Here is a 25884-nt window from a genome sequence, read left to right as displayed (position 1 = left end):
ACTGGCAATGACACTCACTTTGAAGAAATTTCATGACTTTCTTTATGACACCAAGTTCCACCTGACCATGGACCATAAGGCTTTGATCACATTGTTCAACCCAACAGCTCGTGTCCCAGATCATACTGCTCCTACATCAGTTTTTCCTTGGGCAGCAACCATAAAACCTTGGAAATGAGTGCATCTCGATTTTGCAGTTCTGTTTCTGAATACACACTATCATTGGCACTTTTTCCAGATTCCCATGTATTGTTGGCTGCCATACAAGCAAAGTGGAATACGCAGTGAAATACACATTGAGGTTGCTGTTAAAAATTTTTGCCATTGAAGGCCTGCCACAGACATTAGTGAGAGACAATAGTCCACAATTTTGAGCAGAGGTCTTTGAGGGTTTGTATCCTAAAAGTGGAATGAAGCACACCTCTTCACCTCCTTTTCATCCCCAATCAAATGGAAAGGCAGAGAGGTTCACATAAACAGCAGATAAAGAAATACGTCCAAGATGCTTCAAGGCTAGATTCACTGACATTTTTTAAAAGTTCATATTGGGCAACACCATTTGGTGATAAGTGCCCATCAGAGTTCTTACATGGGCGTCGACCCCAATCTGTCTTGCATTTACTGCTACCCACTCCCAGCACCCTGGTTCCTGCTACCTCCCCAAAGTCCTGGCCTGGCACATGTTTGTGGGCCTGTGGCTTAGGCCAATAAGATCAATGGTTCCAAGCTAACATTCATCAGCAATGGGGCTGACAGGCTTTTATGCTCGATACTGTTGACTGGACCATCACCCACCACTGGAATCAGCTCTGGTTATGTGACTGCCTCGTCTTTTTCTCCCCATCCCTTACACCGCAGCCCATTTTCCCATCCTTCACCAGAAGAAGAGATCATGCTGGAGCCCACTTGCCCCATCCTCCTTCACCAAACCCCTCTAATTCTAATTTTATTTATATCAGGCATCCCCAGGATGCGAGTCTAGTCTCAAAACTGGATTCCCTGCCCCAGGGCAGATCAACACTTCAGATTGCTTACCACAACGGGGGACATCCCCAGTGGTTGTATCAGTGGAGCAGCCGACACACTGGAGCCCAAATGTCATCACAATGTCACCTCCAGTGTTCCCACCACTGCCCACCCGGTGCAGCCACCATTGGCCAGGTCACTTTCAGCCTTTTGACAAAGTGCACACAGACCAGGATCACCTGGATCATAAACTGTTGTGGTGGTGGCGGTGGTGGTGGTGGGGGGGGGGGGGGGGGGGGGGGGGGGGGCAGGAGGCTGCAGAAGAGATGGATGTCTTACACCTCACTCTTCACACGGCATGGGGCTGGCCACAGAGTGCCCCCCCCCCCCCCCCCCCCCCCCCCCCCCCCCCCCCCCCCCCGGTAGGGGAAGGGTGTTGTGAAACCACAGCTATGTTGCTAGCTTTCACCATCTACCTTGTTGCTCCAGATCCATAAGCTGTGCTGGCAGTGTCTGCAAATGGCCACGCTGGCTCATCACAGATGTTACTTGATGCACTGATCTACGGCTTTGTAGCCACGGATCTGCAGATCAACATCAGAGACTCCCTCATCAGCCTCCAGCATGAGCCCACAACACTGGCTGCATGTGCCAACTCAAAACTAGCACCACCACTACCAGTGATGTCTATGCTTGCCTGCATCATGGCTGATATGAGCCTACTGCATCGTGTTGTCAACTGTTACTGATTGTGCAGCCATCAATATTTGGATGTTGTTATGCTATTGGCATTGCATTGTCTCCAGTCAGTTTCATGCTATTCTGCATTATGCCATAGTGTGTTGTAGCCTACCAAACACATTAAAAAAACTAGTATTTGTTCATGTTGTGTTGTAAGCCTTTATGATACTAATCACACCATACTCCTAAGAAAGCTACCTGGTAAAGCTGTGACTGGTACTGATAACCGAGGGTTAGAATTACATCTGTCAAACAGATTACAGAAGATAACATAATGCTAGTTAGATATAGTGTACCATACAGCACAATTCTGGGTCTCACACTGTTTTTGTTATATATTGATGACATAAACACAAAGCTTACTACAGGGTATACTACACTACTTGCAGATGACAAGTATTTTGATAACAGTCACTGACAAAGTTGATCATGACCAAGAGATTAAACAATTTATGTTATCAACGAGTGAATGATTCATTGAGAACAATCTCTCTGTAAATGTACAAATCCATTATCAGTTGCACCACCTCAACTCAAAAAGCGATTCCAAGGCTGTTCCTAAGAACCAAGAGCTCTCTAATATAAGTACTGCCAGTTTCTGTGTATAAGGTTTGAAGAAAATCTTAAATGGAATATCAATGTCAACTATATCTAAATTTAGCTGTCAATTAATTATATTCTAAAAGTACTAAAACGCAGGTATACAACGTCCAGTCTGGGAAAAATGAGTCATGTAGACAGCATTTCAGGAGACTTAGCATTTTGACTCTAACATCTGTATATATTTACAATATTAAATTGTTTCTTAAGATGTACCTATTAAACAAAAACAGCTCCCTCATTTAATTGGAACCATCCATAATTATGAGACCACACAGCAAGCCATGTGACTGAGTGAAGAACAACCTATTACCAGAAAAGTGTGTTGCATGTTGGGATCACTTCAGTTACATGCCTGTTCCTTGAATGAAGTCTCAGCCAACTGCTTCTCCTTTCCCCACTGAAACTGTTGATATATTCACATGTGTCTGCCTGTGTTTTTCTTGTAATAAGCTGAAAAATCCCACATCACTGTAAAATGATCATCCTTTACTACAGCTAAGTAGCACACTTTTTTCCATGAGAGCCTTTATTTATTTGTTGTCAAAATCTCAGCAAAATTTTATTTACGTGGGTTTTAGTACACTGGCTATCACATTTATGTAGCAGTATGTATTTATTGTTTACAGAATTAAAAGTAATTTCAAAGCTGAACTTCTAAAATTGATGCCATTTGCTTACATAAACATTAAAGGTGTGATTAAGTTCTTTCAGGATATGGAATTCTTCAGCAGTTCTCACCCTTTCAGTTTCTAAACATTGTTTTTCTGTGAACTTACAAATGAAAATTGATGCTTTATATTTCACTGGAACTAAAGTGAACATTCTAAATCTACAAAAAAAGAAATCTGAAAAGAATTAAATACATATGCATTACCTGTAACTAGTGGAACCTTAATGTAAAGCAGTCCAGTTTTTCCACCATCTTTGGTCTACTAAACAGACATCTAAAATCTGTCATCTGAAAATCAGAAGAACCATTATTTTTGATTTCTCGAACATTATGGTCAGAGGAAGAGCACATCAGACTTTATATCAGATGGAAGTACTTTACGAAGCCAAATCAAATCTTATGCATGAGTGTCTGTTTATAAAATCAGCTTCAGGCAAATGTAAAACCACACATGACACACAGTAACAAAATAATTTTCAACAGAAGTGACTTCCTTCTTCTGTATTAACAAAGCAAAATTGTGAAGCTGAAAAGATAGTTAATGAATCTGAAAAATAATTAATGATCTTCACAACTTTCGGAGGAGAATTTCATTGGTGGAACAATGGCTGCCAAAAGTGTTTATTTGGAAATAGATGTTTCACAGTTATATTTTATTTGTGTATTTTTTTGTCCTTTGTTTTTAGTTTTGGGGTTGCACCCCTACTGTCAAGCACTCATTTCTGCCATAAGCGAAGCTGTTAGGGGGGAAACAGACAATTTTAGTTTGGCAGTGACTATTGGTCATGACAGATTCCAGCTTTACAGTTCGGATGACGACAGGTGATTGCTGGAGAATGGGCTCCTGACCCTGAAAATACTAGCGAAGAATGAAAGATAAATGCAATAAAAATGAACTGTAGCTGTGGAACACCTATTCAAAAATAAATTGAAATTTTTTCTATGTTAACATATGACTTGGCACATTAAAACTGAAGATAATTACACAGCGTGCCTTCTTGTTTCTCTTATTTTAGGAAGAAGCAGAAACATGCATGAAGAAATCAATATCAAGTAAAAATATTACTACTTTTTAAATTTAATTTCTTTCTTTAGATTTGCTTCTGTTACTATTTCATTTTCCTAACAGCGTATGAGAAGAAACAATAGGAATGCAACGGAAAAAACTATTTACAAATAATAGTAGTTAAGGTTACAAGGAGTTAAAAAGCAAGAAGTTTTCCAGGAAGCAAGTCTGTCTATAACTGAGAATGCCACAGATTAATTGCATGTCTAACATCTGTCATGGCAGTTGTGCCTATTCTATTTATGCTTATTCATTTGAAGAAAAAAATGTAGCTACAGTGGAGATAACCAAATTTTATTTGCTTTCTTCTCATGTAAAACACACATTTTGATGCAACATAACACTAAAATAGTTTTTCAGAGTTGCTTTACTTACAGTTTCTATTAAATAATATATATATATATATATATATATATATATATAATAACTCTCCTATAGTTTGGTATGTTTGACATTTTCTGTCCAGTAGTTCTGGATAGTCATGGCTTCTAGACTATTCAAGAAAGAATCATTATCTAAACTATACATTTCCTCTGAGTCATCCTGAAAAGAAAAAGAATGATGCCAATCAGTTATACATCTATATCTACTGATAATACTGTCATCTATCCAAACAGATGTTCAAGTGAAAAAGTGAATATCATTTTAATGTCTATGAAAATATTGTAAGTAACATTATCTAGTTGTCCCAATTGGTTTAGCTATGAGTCTGTTCAGTGTGAGTACTTGCTATGCCTTAGCATAAAAGGCATTTGCTTTATCAGTTCAGATGCTAAACAAGGTAGCCAAGTAACAAAATGCTGGGCTACAGTGGTGGTTATGGCCCAATATGTGCTCCATTCATATTACATTATATTTGCTGTTTTACATACTTCACTTCTGCCAATGCCATTTTTTTACATGATGTCATGCCTAACAAGTTCATCAGAATTTTAAAATTCAGCAAATACTTTTGCACTATTCCTCTCACTTCCTTAAGTACAATTTTTCATGAAAACTGTAGTCCCCTGATCTTTAAAACACATTCTTAATGCATACACAATATTTTTACTAGAATGTATTTTACATGGATATTAAAAATTTGAAGCATAAATTATATGCAACTTTGTTCCATTTCTGTGTCTTACACCAACTAAGCATACTGCCTTAGGAGAACTCAGTGACTGACTTACTAACAGATTTATTTTATTGTTCAATGGTGTACTTCCAGGTGTTCTGCCAAGCAGCTTCCATTTTATGAACAATATTTCGACGACTGACCAGCCATCTCCTTCAGGTGCTGCAAGTTTTGCTGTTATGTGTACTCACTGATTAGATTCCACCCGTACTGGACATTATTGTTGGTCTCACATTGGTATTTATAGCCAAGTTCAACTTACAATGCCCACTACACCCACTCATACAATGTAGGCTTTCACGGCTGATATTGTCTTCACTTAAAACGTCTGGGCTGGTAGGCAATGGAGACATCCTCTGAGGTAAAGAGATGAACAATTTTATGCTTTACCTCAGAGTATGCCACCCGCAGTTGGAGATGAAACATCAGGGGAGAGTTTTATAAATCAACCATGGCCTATCAGCCCTGAAGTTTTAAATGAAGCCCGCTATGCCGTTTGATGCTTTCTTGTTTTTCAGAGCTCACATTGGAAATGGAAATGAGCGTTTGGTGTCATTGGCTGGGAGGCCCCTTACGGGGCAGGTCCGGCCACCTTGGTGCAGGTCTTATTACATTCGACACCACATTGGACGACCTGCATGCCAGATAGGGATGAAATGATGATGAAGACAACACGACACCCAGTCCCTGAATGGAGAAAATCCCCGACCCAAATGGGAATCGAACCCGGGCCTGTAGGAAGGCAGCCCGTCACGCTGACCACTCAGCTACTGAGGCGGACATAGCTCATGTTCATATTCCATGAAACACACATTCTATCAGTGTTTTCCACCTCAGTGGATGTGATTTTTGGCAATCTCTCAAAAAAATGAGTGCCACACCCCAAGCCGTACTTAAACTGAAATCTCCAACCCAGTTTATTAGGGTTTCTGACATCTTTATTCCCACAGACTCATTATTTATCCTGCGCCAGACACTTGGCATTTGCACCATGATACTAGTCTCATCGTATTTAATTCTGTGATTATATTTGAGGCAGTGCTTAGTAACAGCTGATTTGCTTGGTTGTTTTACTTACGTGTTATCACTGAATATTCTTTTCACATCTCCTTGATTGCCCTGATAGTCTGCCTCATGTAATATTGTCAGATTTGCAGGGAATGCAATAAACATCTGACTTTCAGATTATCTTTAGTGTTGCAAAGAATACTTTTTATCTTAGCTGAAGGGCTTGTAAATGTGGCATGTCTTATATTGGACAGGCTCTCAGTTGACGACACATGCAAGGAGCGTCAGTGATACACCTGACTAAAACAAACAACTAACCAGCTATCACCAAGCACTGACTCAAATATAGTCATGCAATGAAATACAATGAGACAGGTATCATGTTGCAAAAACCAAGTTTGTGGGACCACATAATTAAAAGAGTCTATTGAAATAAAGATAGAAAACCAAATAAACAGGGGTAGAAGTTTCAATTTGAACAAGGATTGGGTTCCAGCACTCAATTTATTGAAACCTTACCAGAAATCACATCCACCAAAGCTGGAAAATGCTGAGAGAATTTCTGTTTCATAGAATATCAGTGTGAACAAAATGAGTATCAAAGGGCATAGTGGGCATCTGGAGTTGAATTCAGCTATAAACAGTGGCAGGAGACCAACAATAGTTCACAGTCAGGCAGTGAGTACATACAATAGCAAAACTCACAGCGCTTGAAGAAGACAGTGATGTGGGTTGTGGTGTCACCACAAGACACCACACTTGCTAGGTGATAGCCTTTAAATCAGCCGCAGTCCGTTAGTATACGTCAGACCTGCGTGTCGCCACTATCAGTGATTGCAGACCGAGCGCCACCACACGGCAGGTCTAGAGAGACTTCCTAGCACTCGCCCCAGTTGTACAGCCGACTTTGGTAGCGATGGTTCACTGACTTCTACGCTCTCATTTGCCAAGACGATAGTTAGCATAGCCTTCAGCTACGTTATTTGCTACGACCTAGCAAGGCGCCATGATCAGTTTCTATTGATATTGTAAATCATGTACCATCAAGAGTGACGTTCGTCATTAATGGATTAAAGTTAAGTATTCCACCAGCTACGTCCGTTTTTCCCAATTCTATTTCCCTTGTCATGTTCCAGACCTCACGTCAGCCTGCGTGAGCTAACACGTGTGTATTTCAGCCTCCTTTAGTAACCCCTGTATTGGCTCTCCTGCCAACCACAACATGGGTCATAGAAACAACAACTCAGCAAAACACCTGGAAGCACACCTTTAATGAAGTGTGCTGAGAAAACCTGAGAGAAAAAAATCCTTTTACTGTGGTTTTCAGTTTGGGTTAGATGAATGGTAAACTTGTTTCAACTTCAAGAATGAGATTTCACTCTGCAGCGGAGTGTGCACTGATATTAAACTTCCTGGAAGATTAAAACTGTGTGCAAGACCAAGACTCGAACTTGAGACCTTTGCCTTTGCGGGCAAGTACTCTACCACCAGAGCTATCCAAGCACAACTCAACTCATGCCCCTTCCTCACAGCTTTACTTCTGCCAGTAGTTTCTTTCAACGTATTTGTAAGGTGTCATCATAAAAGAAATTAGTTGTGTGTCTGTTTACTCTGGTGTGAAACAGCCACACACTGTGGAATCCAAGTATAGTTTCCACTGAATCATTACACATTCTAAACTTCATTTCCTAGGGTGCATTTCTTGTTCACACTTGTGCATTCAAAAGAAATGTGTGTAGAAATCATTTCAAATTTCTGGAAGTTATTTGATTCATAAGTTTTTCTGCTCAAGTTATGAAAGGATGACAAAATTTCTTACAGAAAATAACTGAAAAACTGCACAGAAATAGCTACAAAAGTATGAGAGAATTACGAAATAGCATTACCAATGGCAGTGCTTGTCCTTATTTCCTCAATAACTATAAATACTGGCACAGTGTTCTCATTTTCGTAACTGGATTATAAGTTGATCGGAAATTAAAAGAAAAACTTGGGTGATAGTCAATGATTAGCATCCGACAAAGCACACAACTGCAAAACAAATACCAAGGATTGCACCCAAGTATTTGAAAGTGGCATAAATGCTGGCATTGTCAGTCACACACTGAATTTTGCATCTCACATTTTCATGCCCTAATTAACTCATACCCTTACAGAGCTTTCTTCGATGTATACACTGGAATCAGGGTTGCTGCTTTTGTCACTCAGCGTCTGTGGTTTGTTTTGGTTCCTCCGCTTATAAAGAATGAAGCACATGGCACCTGAAATGAATCAAGGTAATTCATATCAATATAATGCTTTAGAGTTGTGTTCTAATAACAGAAGTGAGTGTATAACAGGATAAAATTCAGGACCTGATTTTTCCCAGCCAGTGGGGAAGGGTAGAGGATAGCGTCTGTGGATGAGATCAGTGGTGGATGATATCGGGCAGTCTTGAAGACTCAGCTCAGTTGCCTCTTAGCCTTAGAACATGCAGATGACATCGAAAATGAATGTGTGTTAATGCTTGCAATGTGAGCCAAGATGCTGTAAACCAGTGAGCCATAAAATTGTCTAATAAACTGAACATATCTGCTACAGAAACTTTTAAAATTATCTGTGAAGGTTGCAAGGATGAAGTCTTGATTGGAACACACATTATTTTGTGTAGGATGAAAAATTTAAAGATGAATAAGAACACTGAAGGTAGAAAATGCCCAGGATCTCTGACATCGAATCGAAGTGACAAAAAATTTGGCTAAAATGTGGGAATGTCTGAACTGTGATCATCAATTAAAGAGCCCATTTAATAGTGTAGAAGTTAAATTAACTGAAATCAACTGTTCATTCAACAGCTATCAATAATTTGCAAATGCAAAAGTGGTGCACAAAGGTGACACCAATAGCCCTGCTAATTTTTGTCAGGTGATCATAAAAAGCACCATATGACATCTCAGCAGCATCAGTCCTTGTTGTGAATATTTGCAGATGACAAAAAATGCATGTATTTAAAAAAATCAAGAGTAAATTTCATGCTCATTGCATCCTTCACTGAAAAACGTGTGATTCGTAAGGAGTTTGTTCCTGCTGGACAATCAGTACACAGACTATTTTATAGTGAAGTGGTGTTCATACATTTAAAGATTAGGGCCCACTTTTTCTAACAGAGGATCATACCTTGTTTGTTGATACAACAATGAGCAGAGACACACTTTACTAACTATGAGGGAGGAACTGGCTATGTACAATGTGGCAACGCTAACTCAACCACATACAGTCCAGATTGATCTTCAACTTCCTTTTGTTCCCTCAGATCAAACAGAAACATAAGGGAAATTGTTTCAGTGTGGCCGAGATGGCCCAAGTGGTTTTGATGGACTTTTAAAGGGCATATGAAAACTGGAAAAAGCGGTAACATTATATTAGATGTATGGGGGTTGTATTTTGATGAACATTAACTTACTTAATTCATATAGTCAATCAGTTTATTTTTATTTCTGAAGCAATGTTATTTATTGGACCAGCCCAATAGTAACAAGAAAGTTAAAACAGGAAAAGAGATTCAGGTAAAAAGTGGAATACAGCACAATAAACACATATTTTACAGTTATTTCATTGTGGAATGAGTTAGTGCTTAGTTTACACAAGGCTGATTAGAAGATTTATGAACAAAAGAATTAAGGAATTACTAAAAAATGAAAAATAATTATCAGAGAGTGTACAAATAAATAACATGTCACAGAGAAAAGTTTTTAACTACTATGAGGAACTAACAAACAGAACTGGAGTGTGAAAACTGACACCACAGGTATGTCTACTGACTTTTCCTGAGCTAAAAATATTCTTGGAAATGAACAAGAGCATTGAATCAACTTCCACTGATTCATAAAGACTACAACTCAAAACTTTGTAAATAAAAATGGAATTATGTGAAATAAAGTAAAAGATGAAAACTGTTTTATCTTGACTTAAACAACAACTGTCTTTGGCTTGGCTGGCAGAGGCATATACTCTGCAGTGATTCATCATTTCTGCCAACTTTCACCAGTGAGGTGCTGTACCTTCACTTTGTATTATGAGACATAGCAATAATTTCTCTCACTGGTGCTTTGGTTCTCCGTGCTGTATAAAAGGCCCACTGTTCATGGTAGGAATCAGTTCAGGTGGTATTTTGCAAAAAGCATTCTCACCTGAAGATAGTGGCCAGATAAAATGCTGAAAATATTGTGTCAATATTACTGTGTGATCCAGCTGCAACCCAACAAGAATATAATTAATTTATATGCTGGTAATTTTTTCATGATCACAAGTGTCTCTGTGGGAAGGAAATGGTTTAAGCTGTACATTAAGTTTGATAAACTTTATAAACACCAAAATGACCAGTAGTACAAGAATCATGCTAATTTAGCCCTAGTAAGGGAGCTACAACATTTATGTTATGGAAAAGGTATCTAGGACTTCACAAGATTGTGCAATACTGTGCGAAATGTGCAATACTGTGCAAAGTCTACGGTCTGCCTAGAGGGACAATATGATATAAGAATGATGTGGAAGTTACATGGCACCTTGATGATGTGGACTGGCATCACCCATGTCAGAAGCTTACTACTAGTTGAGCAAGGCCCCAGTTTATATGTAGTAGCACAAAATTTTCATGGCTGGGACTGGATGAAATGACCGACACAGAAGAGCTCCTATGTCAACAGGAACTCAAAGGTCAGGGCAGTAGCAGGGCCCACAGTGAGCAGTTGTATCAGTGGTGGCACTTGCCAGTTAGGCTACTCATTACATTGTAAAAGCAGTCTAGGAGCAGAGTCCACAGTGTACAGTTGCATCTGTAGTGGCTCTCACCAGCTGTTAAGATTTATCATTAAAATGTCATTTATGACTGCATAGTTGCAGGCCGATCTATAGAGCTGTCCCATATGTGTGCTAAAAGTAATTAAACTGCTACCTGCCCATAATTGCAGAATTATTGATAACAAATATCTTGTGCAATGCATGAAGTCCACAGTGAACTGTGATGTTAAACTGTGTGCTCTTTACTTCAGGGCAAGTAGTTAAAGATATCCTCTAAAAACCACCACTACAGAGCTACATCTACCACTTCTGTACAAGCCCATAACTGAGCACCTCCACTGCAGTGAAGGGACATCTCTGAAGACACAAGGTTAGCGGATTTAAGGAAAACTGCAAGATGTGATGAATTTGCACATTTTCAATGACAAACTGGAATATACATTTACACTACTACAATCAAAAGACGAGGTATGTCTTTCCAGCACAAGGAGTGTGTTGTAGAGCACATTCGTTTTGTTCGCAGACAACTCGAGGTTATACTTAAAGATTTGTTTTACTTGTACTTGGAGGTTTTAACACCGCTGTCAGCAGGATCTTGTGAATGCATGGGCTGTTCTATCTAACCAAGTGAACAGGAGCATCGCTACTAGGTCATCTTCAAAATTTCATCACCTTTGTTCTCGACCCTCAACATCAGGTGACTACACCCATCAACGGCGCCTCGTAACCTCATGAATAAAGATACTGATGATGACATGCTTTGAATTTTGGGAAAGTTTACTCATACAGTGTGGCAGGCTCCTCGTAGTTACCCAATGTCACCTCTGTCATAAGGACAGCAATCTGATCCAGATTTATTAAATGTACCAGAGGAAGAAGGTAATGCAACAGTTCTCCTTTCATTAGATGTTTATTAATTAATAATTAATAACAGAGCTAGTTATGCTTAAAATGCTACTTTGGCACTGCTCTTTTGTTCAAACTAGTCTTGCAGAAATTTACAGTTTTGGTATTTAAACATGTGCTGGAACCTCATAACTATGATAAGCCTCATACATTTAAGCTGCATGGAAACATTATTCCTCCAAGTATTATCACAGGTAGTACCACATTATCAACAAACAAATAATATCTCATCTACTCACATTAATAGCAGATAAAGAGTTTGCTCGATTTTAATATCCAGAGATGTTCATGATATGTTTCATGGTATTTTTTGCAGTGCTGGTAAGGACAACACTATGATAATTGCTTTAGAAGCTTCAGTCCTTTGCAGGAGGAAAATTAAAATTACTTATTTCATAAGTTGGGAAACTATTCTATTTCCATGTCAATTTAAAACTGTTTGAGGGAGTTTATTTGGTTACACCTGTGATATGACGCCAAATGAATTCTGCCATTACTGGGAGTTGTATCACAAATGGACAAGTGTGTAGCACGTAAGTGGCTTCACCTGCCACAGACTGCCATTGTGTGTGTGAGAGTTGCATTCTCTGCTGCTTGCAATGTGGCTTCAGCTGCTAGAGATTGCAGTCATGTGTGTGTGTGTGTGTGAGTGAGTGAGTGAGTGAGTGAGTGAGTGAGTGAGTGAGAGAGAGAGAGAGAGAGAGAGAGAGAGAGAGAGAGAGAGAGAGAGAGAGAGAGGTGTGTTTGTATGGGTGGGTGCATGTTGTCTATATTCGATAAAAGCCTCATTGAACAAAAGATTATTTGTGATAGTCTTTTTGTTATGTCTATGTGCAACTCATCATCTCTGCTATCTGGTGAGTATCAACTTTCACAATCATCTGGATTTTCCACTGCTTGATTGAACACACAACTGTAAATTTAATGACTGACACACATTAAAAAAAAGTATCACCCTAGATATTGAGTTTTGCACAAAATAATGTAAATAAAATAGTAAACAATAGAAAATACACGCAAAATGTGGCAGAAACAGTAAAATAACTACTAAAACATGATGACATTCCTCTAATTATCTTAACTCATTCTCTTAACTCATTCTGTAGTCATTTCTTTTCCTGTTCTGGGATTTTCTCTTGACTCCCACTAACCTCATATTTCCTGGGCCAGTTGGATTCTTCAGTCTGTTAGTCTCTAAGTTTATCCTTTTCACTGGCTTGGTTCACCAGCACTCTTGTTCATGTGCTCAATATTTTTTTTCCATTTTCTGATTTTCCTGCTACCTGTCACTTCGTTTCTTACCCTTCTTTCTTATTTTTCTTTTTTCGACACCTTAGTTCACCATTTTAATTTATATTGACACTAACACTGTTTATACGTGAAAATGCTTCTGCTTCCAATTTTTCTCATTTATTTTTTCTCGCTTTAGTGGTTAGCCTCCTGAAACTGAATTTATTACAACTGTTGGCCCTGTCACATGCATTCACATTACAGTTCTTGTTATTTCACTTGTGTCTGCTTTTTAACTTCTTTATAATTTTCTCTTTATATACAGTGGTTCTATCACAAAACACTCTTCAGTTTCTCTGAATCCATTCTTCCAAACCCACTTATTTGACCATTAAGAATCAATGCATCACATTTTTTGCCGTTTCCTTTGCCATTCAATTACGAAACAAAGACAAATGGATTATTTAAACTTTCATAATAATTTTGAAAGCTCAGGTATCAAATTTTGGTTATCAGTATGTTTACTTTCTATACTACTGCATTAGAGTTTATGGTCCTTATCAGCTAACTCTGTTCTGGTTTTGTCCCTGCAGTATACAAGATGTGAGCACATACATGTACTAAGATGTATTTTTTTTTACATGGTATTTCATCATGAATATGAAAACAGATGGTCATCAAAACTTACCTACTATGCCAAGGAAGACAACTAATCCCACAGTAATTCCTGTTATTGATGCAGCATCCAGACCTTCAGGAGGGATGGTTGTAGCTGATAATCTTCCAGCTGACTTCACACTGGGGATCGAGTATGATATGTTTATTGATCTGCTTGCAATAGCGCTGGTTTCACTGCTGTTCCCTGAAGGTGGTTGATGTTTCTGAGAAGAATCAATAGTTGATGGTGATCTGTAACCCATACTGCTATCTGTAATATCAACTAACTTCTTTTTTTGAAATGGCAATGTCAGTCTTGATTGTGTAAACATGCTAAAGTCTTTCACGCTTTTACGATTTCTGTCACTGGAAGTATTGTTCAGCTGAATATTACTTGCAGTTCTGCTGGAATCATCACTGCCAGGCACGAAGTTAAACCTACCATCATTTCCACAAGTGCTATTTACTGATGACCTGTTCGCACAGTCCACTGTCTGTACAGTTTCTGAATCACCAAGGGTAATGACAGACCTCTTGTTCTTCTTCAAACTATGAGAATTTATGTTTTGGAAACCATACTGAAATTCACTGTCCACTTTGTTAAATCTTTCACTTTTTGTGTTCGAATTTATGTTGTACAAAAATACACTTTTGTCTCCAACTTTCTTTAATACTGGGGCATTTGCACTTGTTTCAAACACATTCTTCCATATGGCTGCAGTATTTACAACTTGTAAACTTGGATGTTCCTTATTTGGGTTTAATAGTTTGTCTGGGTCAGCAGACAGTGCAGTAGTGATCTGTTCATGGAAGACACTTGCTTTCCTACTGGAATCACTGTCACTGTGCCCATTTTTAGACTGTACAGAATTAAGCTCTAATAGATCCAATTCACCACTTGAAATAGCTCTTTTATGGACAAATGTAACTCCTGGTTGATTTACAATAGCAACAAAATTCTCTTTCTCCACAGCCTTTGGATCTTGGTAATTGGATATGGCTTGTACATGCTTTTTCAATAATGTCTGACTAGATGGTAGTAAGACTTTATACACATCTTCCTCTTCTGTCTCCTTGGTTCCAGATGTTACATTCAGCAATGGTAAAAAAAGCAGCAACAGCATAACTGCAAACAGTGAAAATATTAGTAACTACAGAAGAAAAAAATTAATTTCAATAAAGCACCAGAGCACAAATAAATTCTGCCAATCTAGCACAACCCTATTGAAAATCTTTAATGTTATACACAAAATCAAGTTAACATAACACTACACATAGTTACAGATTCCTTTCATTGCAAATGCCTCAAATGGTTCTTTAGCATGGACAGGAAATCGGACAACAGACATGAATACTTTTAAATTAGGGCTACCAGAGAGTACCAAATATAAATTAATGAAGAATACGTAATGTTTTTATGCCTTCATATATGCAAATGGTGTATCTGAATGTACAACCCAATCTATCAAGTTTGTTATGTTTTGTAGCTCTAAGTTCCACTGTTGTTTAGTGAGACTCAGGTAACTAAAACAACTTTGACTGTCAGGTAATTTTCAGCTTTGTGACAAATGTTTAAATATTGTACTTTTTTTAAATAAAGAAAGTATCTAACATACATAAGAAGATGAAGAAAACATTACGTTCAACAAGAAAATGACTAGAACATTGGTAATCCCATATGCACAACTAAGATTCATTCATCAAGTTCTGTACATTCTATTATGAAGCAGAACTTTCAGGGATATTAAAGTAATTAGAATATATGATAGCAAAGTGATGTATTAGAGGAATTAGACATTTAGTGCCAAAGAACTAACATGTTGATGTTTTTATAACAATGAGGTCTTCAGTGACTAATATTTGAATTGATGGATACTTCCAAACAGTTTTAAATGTTACCAGTGTACTTAAAGGTGAATATGTCACTGTATATAAGGAAGGAACCAGGCAAAATCTAAATAGTCGGCATCAGCTTGTATCGATGTGAACCGTAAGTTTTATGTCTATTCTTCAAGCACCAATTTACCTACAGTATTGTTAAAGCAACTAGGAAATCAGACTATTGGGACTAAATGAAGTAAATGAACAAATCATACAATTTTAAAGAGTGGAATTGACTTTGCTTTGATCAGTGATATATATGCTACTCTATTATAAGTACTGTATTTAAGCATAAATTTTTTCACTAAGTTACCATACTCAGTTTGTACAATACCACCAAATAAATATGAAAGTGTATTACAAACTTGGCTAAAATACAGCAAATTCTATTCAACTGAAGATTTCCTAGAAAACAATCTTTATAATATATGTGTTTCATAAGTATTAAAGAGAATCTTAAAATTCTTAACTAAGCTACTTATTTTCTATGTATGTAGTTGATTATTGTATAAAATTTGACTACAGTGTAAACTTTGGTAAAGCCAATTATTTGAACATTATTTGATAGGTGAATAATGATTTATTATGTTCTATTCTGGTCAGAACTTTGTCAGTGTTCTGGTGGCTTTTATTCACTAGTTATTCTTAAATACTAATGAAACACTGAAAGATGATGAATGTTGCACTATACCACATGAACCATATTTATGAGTTAAGTATCCTAGACTGGTCACAACAAACAAGTTTTATTGTTTCATAACTTAATGAAACAATGAATGATCATTTTTGCTGCACTCAACTAGATAAAAAGTGTTTATCAGTTAAGCATCTCAAACTGGCTAGAAGAAATCAAGTTTCGGTGCTTCACAACCTCACCAAGATCCATGTGCCTCATGTATAATTCATATCAGTAGACATACTCTTCTATATTATACGACTTTAGACCTCTGATTAATTGATTACAACACTTTAAGGTACATGAGAATGCTGGCTTTCTCAGCAAATCTTGATGATAAAATCTTCTTGAGTTGACAGTCAAGTCAATAGATCATTCTCCAGCAATATTTCAGCAAATTTCTTACTTGCCATCTTCAGGCAATGTGTTGGGTTCATGAATCATTCGGGTCTTTATAGCTACTGGGTTCTCTGCATCCTTGGCATTGGTCGGACTAATCAGGTGTGAGTGGAATCGGCGCAGCGGCGTGTGGTAGGTGGGAGCCATGGGTGGTGGGTCCCACTGTCTTGTCTCAGTGCGGCTTGTTTCTTCCGTCAGTTGCCACTGTCCTGCCTCCATGGATTTTCTCTCATTATATTCTTGCTAATTTGTGTCCCAATCAGTGCTAAGTTCAAAGCCACTATCCCAACTGACCAGGTTATCATTGACTCATATCTCTAATGCCTCTTTAATAACTGAGTCCCAGAAACCATTCGCTCTACACAGCATCTAGATTTGTTCAAATTGAAACATGTGTTCTTCACTGAGGCGGTTCTCTGCTACCACAGATTTTTCCTTTTGTCTGAGGCAAACACTTATCATATGCTCAGAGATGCATTGTGTGATGTAAGGCTGCATCTGTCCAATATACTATGTTCCATATTCAGAGGAAATGCTGTAGACACCCAGTGTTCTGAGACTCAAGTTATCCTTCATTGAGACCAGCATGTTCCTGACTGTTGCTGGAAGATGGTTTTGATCTTGTTTGTCTGGCAATCTTTGCCGTGGGCAGCCCCACGTAAGGAAGCAATGCCAGGCTCTTTGATTGTTGCTGGAAGATGATTTTGATCTTGTTTGTCTGGCAATTTTTGCCGTGGGCAGCCCCACGTAAGGAAGCAATGCCAGGCTCTTGTTGTCCTCCTCTTCCTGTAGGTCATCTTTCTTCTTGCTTATTTTGAGAGCATGTCTAACCTGCATTCCAGTGTAGCCATTTTTCTGAAAGGCAGTTGACAGATTGTCCTTGTCGAATGTCATGCACTCTGTGGACAAGGGCAGTGAGCATGGATTTCCATTGTGCTGGGTGGTGGAAGCTGTGGGTGTTGAGGTACAGGTCCTTGTGTGTTTTCTTTCAGTAGACCAAGTGTTTCAGCATGCCATCCTTTTTCTTCCTTATTAGGATCTTGATGTTCTCATGTATGCTGTTCAGATGGTTGAGAAATTCTTTTAGGGTGTCCTCTCTCTGTGTGGCTTTTTGGTTTCTTACAGATAAATCTCTGCAGTCATGGTACACCTGAAATCCCCATGCCACAGTACCTTAGCAAGCCGTTAGAGAAACGAAAACAAAACAGCATAGCCCATTTATAAAGTTGAGTATTATGCTTGCTGTAGCCAGACACAGAGAATGAGACATGTACTCACAGCTGCAATTAGTGCACATAATTGCAGCAAGTAGGAAGTAGACAGCAATGGGTCAGAGATACACCCTCTTCTATCATGCCATGTCACATGCTGCAATACCGTCATCTCTGGAGTGGTATAAAGTTCCGTGCACAGAGACAACTCATTCTGGCATTCTTCCCTGCATGCTCATCAAATATGCACTGGTTATTGCTCTATCAACAAATTGCACTGTGAACCTGGATTATATTTGTTATTTGTCTCTGGCTGAGATTCACACAGCATTACAACAGACTTGAGCCTAACATAAGGACTTGCAAAATTTCAGTGTTGATCCTTTATGTAAGTGCAACCAGCAAGAAGCTTCTGCTGCGCACCGAATTCTTTAATCCTGACAGAATTTGTAACTAAAGTTTTTATTCAAATAAAGGGAACAGATAGACTGTTCCAACAGTATGGTGGCATTTGAAGTGTACAATGCTGCAGCAATCCATACTGGGTTGGTGGGAGTGTACGGCAACAATGCAGCATCATATGACACTTGTTAGGTGGCACAGATGGTCTTAGGTTCCATTGTGCTCAAACAAGTCTGAATGACAAAGAACATTGCGGTTGACCATCTCTCTGTGACGAACCAGGAATTGTAAGAGAATGCCCCAGTGCTCGAAGACTGGTACCTCGCGAATGAAGTAATATAACGCCTCATTTCCTGGAAGCCTAATTGTGCTAGACCTGTTTACCATTGTAGTCACTTTGGCCTGTTTCCACTTGCAGGGGAAAGGTATTTTAGTTCAGTCTAAAGACAATGAGCCCATCTTCCCATAATCCTCCAAAATTTGTGGCAGTAGGAGTCAACTAGGCTGACTGTAAGGATGAATAATTTCCCCATGATAGTCCAGGAAGCAGTACCTTACAGAAGCTCTATCAGCAAACACATGAAAATGCGTACATTCTGCCTCCACTTCAAATTGGCTGGAGGCCTGAATGTTACATAATTTTGTGAAGTGGTCTGGAGTTCTCAAAATAGAGGAGCCGGCTGGCTCCCTTTGTCTAGTGAAGAAGTGTTGTGACCCCCGGGGTGGATGTAGTGAATTTCAGAAGTTGGGAAAAGGGGATTCATGGTCATCAATCAAGTTATTTCTTGCTATTTTGGGAATTTTAGAGATTCTGTGAATGTGTTCCTGTGTACAGATGTGTTTAGTGATTGAGATAGACTTGGCAAGGTTTTCATTCACACCAATAAGTTCTATGTCTGAACGTGCTTTCTTTTCAAGTTGATGGCGTAGTACAGCGCCAAAGCTGGTAGCCCAATAAAATAAAAATTTGGAAATTTAGACAGTTGAAATGCGTTTAATTTGACATTCCGTACTGCTGGACGTTTATTCACTTTACACAAGGCATGGGATCACCTTCTCGGAATAACCAACATTTAAATGCCATTTCTGAATGAGGAACTGTTACATACAAAATGTACGTAGCGTTACTCATATCCCTTAGTGAACTGACATCATTTGGTTCCATTAATTTGGACATAGAGGAATTATGGGCAGAGTGTAAAGAGACTGTAAATCGTGCTCTAGATAACGATGTGCCAAGTAAAGTGGATTACGGACAAAAACACCCACCGCGGTTCAATAACGAAATTTAGAAAATGCTGAGGAAGCAATGACCGTTGCATTCCCGGTTCAAACAAGAACGCGGTAGTGACAACATTTAACAGAATTCCTGCATCTGAAAAAATATCGATGCTACCGTCATATCTTAGCAATAGATCTTGCCGAGAGCCGAGAAAATTCTGGTCCTTTGCAAAACCGCGAAGTCAGACTGAGGCTTCTCGCAATTGCTTTGATAATAGAAGATAGCGAAAGTAAAGCCGAAGTTTTAAATTTCGCATTTAAGAAATCGTTAACGCAGGAGAATCGCACAAGCATACTGTAATTTGACTATCGAACGTGCTCCCCTATGGACGACAGAGTAATAAGCATCCCTGGCACAGAGAAAGAACTGAAAGCAAATAAGTCGCCAGGTCCGGATGAAATCCCAATTCGGTTTTACAAAGAGTACTTTACGGCATTAGCTTGCATTTATCACAATCTCTCGCCAGCGCAAACCCCAAGTTACTGAAAAAATCGCAGGCGACTCCTGTATGCGAGGGTTGGAACTTTAATAGTGGCAACTATTTATTTGCAGGTCGTACAAAATAGATACGTGTTCCAAAATTTTCTGTCCTTCAAAGTAGTCACCAGCATTGTGCACAACCTGTTGCTAGCGATGTGGAAGTAGTAGGATACTCTTAGCAGTCCAGCTGTGTTGATAGTTCGAGCGGTGCGGTCTATTGCCAGGCGAATTTGTAGCAGTTCTGAAGCGAATGCCATGAAGTGTTCCCTTGAGTTTAGAAATCGAGTTGAACTTACGAGGGTCAGGGAAGTGCAGTAGGTGGTATAGCACTTAGCAGCCCCATCAGTCAAACAAATCAGCAACAGCTTGCGCTGGACGTGCTCGAGCATTGCCCTGCAAAATGATGGTCAGGTCCTGCAGAAAGTGTCATCACTTCTGTCTCTATGCTGTTCATTTTTGGAACACAACCTACGACCAGCTTAGAGGCAGAAGTGCTGACACATTCTGTAGGACCTGACCATCATTCTGCAGGACAATGTTCGAGCACGTCCAGCGCAAGCTGTTGCTGATTTGTTTGACTGATGGGGCTGCTAAGCGCTATACCACCTACTTCACTTCCCTGACCCTCTTAAGTTCAACTCGATTTCTAAACTCAAGGGAACACTTCATGGCATTCGCTTCAGAACTGCTACAAATTCGTCGGCCAATAGAACGCGTCGCTCGAACTGTCAACACAACTGGACTGCTAAGAGTATCCTACGACTTCCACATCGGTGGCAACGGGTTATACACAATGCTGGTGACTGCTTTGAAAGTCAGTAAAACTTTGAAATACGTACGTATTTTGTGCGAGCTGTAAATAAATAGTTGCGACTTTTAAAGTCGCATAGGGAAGGTACAAGACGGGCCCGCAAAATCACAGATCAATATCCGTAACATCGATCTGCTGCAGAATCCTTGGAATATATTCTTAGTTCCAATACAATAAGCTTTTGAGACCGAGAAGGTTACGTGCGCGAATCACCATGGTTTTGGAAAACATGGCTAGTGCGAAACTCAGCTTGACCTTTCCTCACATGAGATCCTGCGAACTAAGACGGAGTGCAAACAGGTAGAGCCCCTGTCTCTAGACTTCTGGACAGCTTCTGACACGGCACCCCACAGCAGATTGTTAGTGAAGGTAAAAGCATAAGGAATAGGTTCCCAGATACGTGAGTGGCTCGACGAGTTCTTGAGTAATAGAACCCAGTATGTTGTCCTCGACGGCGAGTGTTCACTAGAGATAAGGGTATCTTTTCGACGATCACTATCGGGAATATTTAGAGAACCAGCATTTGAAGCTGACAGCACTGCCACCAACGTACATATCGCGTAAGGATCACGAAGGTAAGGCAGGGGAAATTAGGGCTCATAAGGAGGCGTACATCAGTCGTTTTCCCTCGCTCTATTTGCGAGTCAAACAGGAAAGGAAATGACTAGTAGTGGTACAGAGTACCCTCCGCCACGCACCGTACGGTTGCTTCTGGACTATGTATGCATGTAGATGTTTATGTACCTACTTCATGCTGGTGCGCTTTACCGGTAAAGTTAATCAGTTGCATATCTAAGTTCATTGTACACCTCATGCCAATGTGATATTTGTTGCGCGCAAGGGCGCTACACGGTGTTGGATTTTAAGTTGCCAACATTGTAAAGTAATTCCAAATGCAAACAGGCCTTTTATCTGCCTAGCCTTCATCTCTTAGGCGAGTAGCCACCAAACAAACTTTAAGGTTTCGAGTCCCATTGTATTCACGGTATGGATTTTATAATCTGTATGTTCATCGTCTTCCATATTACAGGTATCTAAAGCCTATGTTTCCAAATTCGAGTCCAGTACCTTAACAGTTGAGCCACCCCGCTTGGTTTCGAGGAGTAGGTAACAATGTAGTGCGAAGAGCAATTGAAAGGACAGCAGATGAAGTACACTACTGGCCATTAAAATTGCTACACCACGAAGATGACGTGCTACAAACGCGAAATTTAACCGACAGGAAGAAGATGCTGTGATATGCAAATGATTAGCTTTTCAGAGCATTCACACAAGGTTGGCGCTGGTGGCGACACTTACAACGTGCTGACATGAGGAAAGTTTCCAACCGATTTCTCAAACACAAACAGAAGTTGACCGGCGTTGCCTGGTGAAACGTTGTTGTGATGCCTCATGTAAGGAGGAAAATGCGTACCATCACGTTTCCGACTTTGATAAAGGTCGGATTGTAACCCATCGCGATTGCGGTTTATCGTATCGCGACAATGCTGCTCGCGTTGGTCGAGATCCAATGACTGTTAGCAGAATATGGAATCGGTGGGTTCAGGAGGGTAATACGGAACGCCGAAGTGGATCCCAACGGCCTCGTATCACTAGCAGCCGAGATGACAGACATCTTGTCCGCATTGCTGTAACGGATCGTGCAGCCACGTCTCGATCCCTGAGTCAACAGATGGGGACGTTTGAAAGACAACAACCATCTGCACGAACAGTTAGACGACGTTTGGAGCAGCATAGACTATCAGCTCGGAGACCATGGCTGCGGTTACCCTTGACGCTGCATCACAGACGGGAGCGCTTGCGATGGGGTACTCAACGACGAACCTGGGTGCACAAATGGCAAAACGTCATTTTTTCGGATGAATCCAGGTTCTGTTTACAGCATCACGTTGGTCGCATCCGTATTTGGCGACATGGAGGTGAACGCACATTGGAAACGTGTATTCGTCATCGCCATACTGGCGTATCACCCGGCGTGACGGTATGGGGTGCCAATGGTTACACGTCTCGGTCACCTCTTGTTCGCATTGACGCCACTTTGAACAGTGGACGTTACATTTCAGGTGTGTTACGACCCGTGGCTCTACCCTTCATTCGATCCCTGCGAAACCCTACATTACAGCAGGATAATGCACGACCGCATGTTGCAGGTCCTGTACGGGCCTTTCTGGTTACAGAAAATGTTCGTCTGCTGCCCTGGCCAGCACATTCTCCAGATCTCTCTCACCAGTTGAAAACGTCTGGTCAATGGTGGCCGAGCAACTAACTGGCCCGTCACAATACGCCAGTCACTACTCTTGATGACCTGTTGTATCGTGTTGAAGCTGCATGGGCAGCTGTACCTGTACACGCCATCCAAGCTCTGTTTGACTCAATGGCCAGGCATATCAAGGCCGTTATTACGGCCAGAGGTGGTTGTTCTGGGTACTGATTTCTTCTAGTATAATATATTTGTTCAATGAATACCCGTTTATCATCTCCATTTCTATTTGGTGTAGCAGTTTTAATGGCCAGTAGTGTAGAGTGTTGTGTGTATATTAGGCGACAGCATGCCTTTAGAGTAAGAGACAGTTTGGCCAGTGGAGTAGATAATAGGGTGTCGCGCGTAAAGCGCGACCGCGGCACGGAATGCGGGCGGAGCGCCAGTATCGATTGCGCAGCCTCCCCCGGGGCGGACAAGGCGCGAAGCGACTACGCGCTCTTCGCGGTGCTTACACTGCACAGCGTCTGCCTCGAGTCCGTCTCGGTCCGCTAGCAAACTAGGCACTCCGGTAAGCACTGGTTAGTGTTCTGTGCCTTAAACAACTGACAAATCCGACTCCTTCGCCTCTTCGTCTGTACTTTTTAATAATTCAGGTTCGTTCAAAAAGATTCACCCGACTTCATGCAACTATGTCTTCTGGATGAATTAAAATAAATATTCAAGATGAATTTTAACGTACGATTCGAGACTAAACAGTTCTCATCGGCGACAGTTGTAAACTGCACGTTCTTGTAGTTTCCGGTAGGGGCCATCACTGCGCTCACTCGTTAGTTCATCACGCAACGTTGTTTCAACAGGTGCAACTCACGGGTCAGTTACAATTATGCGACGTGATGTTCGCTGAGAGTAGGACACTGCACCTCTTACAGCTTAAGAGGTGTGCAGATACTGCATTGCGCCACTGGCTTCCAACTTTGCTTGATCTCTCGGTAACACGATTTTTTTCTGGTGCTTTGTGAAAGACTGTCCGCGTGTTTCATCTCCTAAAAACTTTGGACGAAGAGCGACGCCACGCAACAACAACAGTGAATGCAGTAACTCTGGACATGCTGTCCGAATTTCTGTAGTGCGCCTGGTGGTGGGGCAGAAGTAAATGAAAACTTCGATCCCAAACGTAATTGTAAAAAGTACCTCAAGATTACACGTGAAAGCATGTAAAATATATATTCTGGTGTAATCAGATGGTTTCTTTACAAATGAAAACTTTTGAATCTAGTGCGTGACTCAAAAATTTACCCCAAGTTTATATCTTCGCTAATGTCGAAGACAGTTTCGTGGAATCGAATGACACTCTTTGAAACAGACTCTATGGGACCGCTTACTTAGAATATACAGTCAGTATTTTCACGCACTGCATCATCTAGCTTAATTTTCCTTTGCCTATTTCCCACTTCCTTTAGTATGTGTCACTCGCATGCACGTGACGTGATTAGTGACTAAGCGGAAGGTACGCCGACGTGTCAGTCTGGTTAGACACTACAATATTCTTTGCTGGGTCGCAGCCCTCTACGGCTCCCTCTAATACCATGCAAGTAATTCCCTGATGTCTTAACACGTGTCCTATCATCCTGCCCCTGTTTCTAGTCGGTCTTTCCATATATACACCTTTCCTCGCCGATTCTGCGGAGTATTTTCGCATTTCATACCTCAGCAGATCACACAATTTTCAACACACAAAGATGGCCCTGTCCGGCGCTCCACTGCATCCAAGCGCCGGCTCCAGAAGAACATCTGCGGTCATCAGTCCCCTAGAACTTAGAACTACTTAAACCTAACTAACCTAAGGACATCACACACATCCATGCCCGAGGCAGGATTCTAACCTGCGACCGTAGCGGTCACGCGGTCCCAGACTGAAGCGCCTAGAACCGCACGGCCACAGGGCCGGCTCAGATGGTTCCTTTGCAAATAAAAACTTCGGAGTCCAATGTGTACGTCAAAAATTTACCCCAAGTTTATATCTTCACTAATGTCGGAGATAGTCTTCTGAAATCGAATGACTCTATTTGAAACAAACTCTATGATCCCCCTTGCTTAGAATATACAGTCAGTTTAATTTTTCCTTGTCTATTTCCCACTTGCTTTAGCAATTGTCACTCGCATGCACGTGACGTAATAGGTGACGAAGCGGAAGGTATGCCAGCGTATCAGTCTGGTTAAACACTACAATATTCTTTGCTGGGTCGCTATAACATTCCAAAAGTGCTTATTAGTTTATTTCAACAATTATTGTTGCTCGCCTTTCGCGCGAGGTCAGGGTAGTAGTTTATCATCAGTGAGAGTCATAGACGCTGTAACGTCCCAAGGACAAACTTTGTGGAAACTTAAAGTAGGGAAGTGAGTCATCTTGACAGTGACGGCAACTATTGACGATAAAATCTACACTGGTAATATTTTGATTAAACCTATATCATTCAAATACTGAGAATAGCATACAAAAAGGGGAGATAAAAGGAAAGGATTGTCATACATTCTTTATCAAACATATATAGAATAAATTAAAAATCATATGGACGAAGGTTAAATCCAAGAAAGTAATTCAGTCAAAGATAACATTTACCATGGAAGAGGGTTGTAGCTGCTTCGAAAAGGAAATTCAATGCGACTACAATGCAACTCGGATATGGAAATGTTTAGTTAGTTAGTTGCTCGTGAGTCACTCTAGAGTACTTTTGCGATAGTTGTCTGGACGCAAAGGCTATTACGCTGTTTCAGTTTTGGAAGTTTGATAATTCG

General features: G+C 40.3%; 1 protein-coding gene across 8 annotated transcripts in view; it reads right to left on the bottom strand.

The window, feature by feature from the left end:
• Window positions 1–25884, bottom strand: part of LOC126278139 (uncharacterized) — a 219808-nt gene that overhangs the window by 5083 nt on the left and 188841 nt on the right. For 4 of the 8 annotated variants that reach the window (XR_007550660.1, XR_007550662.1, XR_007550664.1 and 1 more), the window contains 4 exons: window positions 13775–14869; window positions 8326–8432; window positions 4422–4589; window positions 3185–3268 (listed from right to left, as the gene is read on the bottom strand). Coding sequence is in view for 2 of the 8 variants with exons in the window: in XM_049978041.1 (XP_049833998.1) it covers window positions 4479–4589; window positions 8320–8432; window positions 13775–14869 (1319 nt within the window). In the remaining 6 variants the exon portion in view is untranslated. Of the gene's footprint in view, window positions 1–3184; window positions 3269–4421; window positions 4590–8319; window positions 8433–13774; window positions 14870–25884 lie in introns of those variants that run through there. The other 4 variants (XR_007550657.1, XR_007550655.1, XM_049978041.1 and 1 more) reach the window with 2 other exon arrangements.

The sequence above is a fragment of the Schistocerca gregaria genome, chromosome 1, assembly GCF_023897955.1.
Source record: "Schistocerca gregaria isolate iqSchGreg1 chromosome 1, iqSchGreg1.2, whole genome shotgun sequence".
Taxonomy (NCBI): Eukaryota; Metazoa; Arthropoda; class Insecta; order Orthoptera; family Acrididae; genus Schistocerca; species Schistocerca gregaria.
Note: the sequence above shows the minus strand (reverse complement) of the source record. Positions and strands in the feature narration are given on the sequence as shown.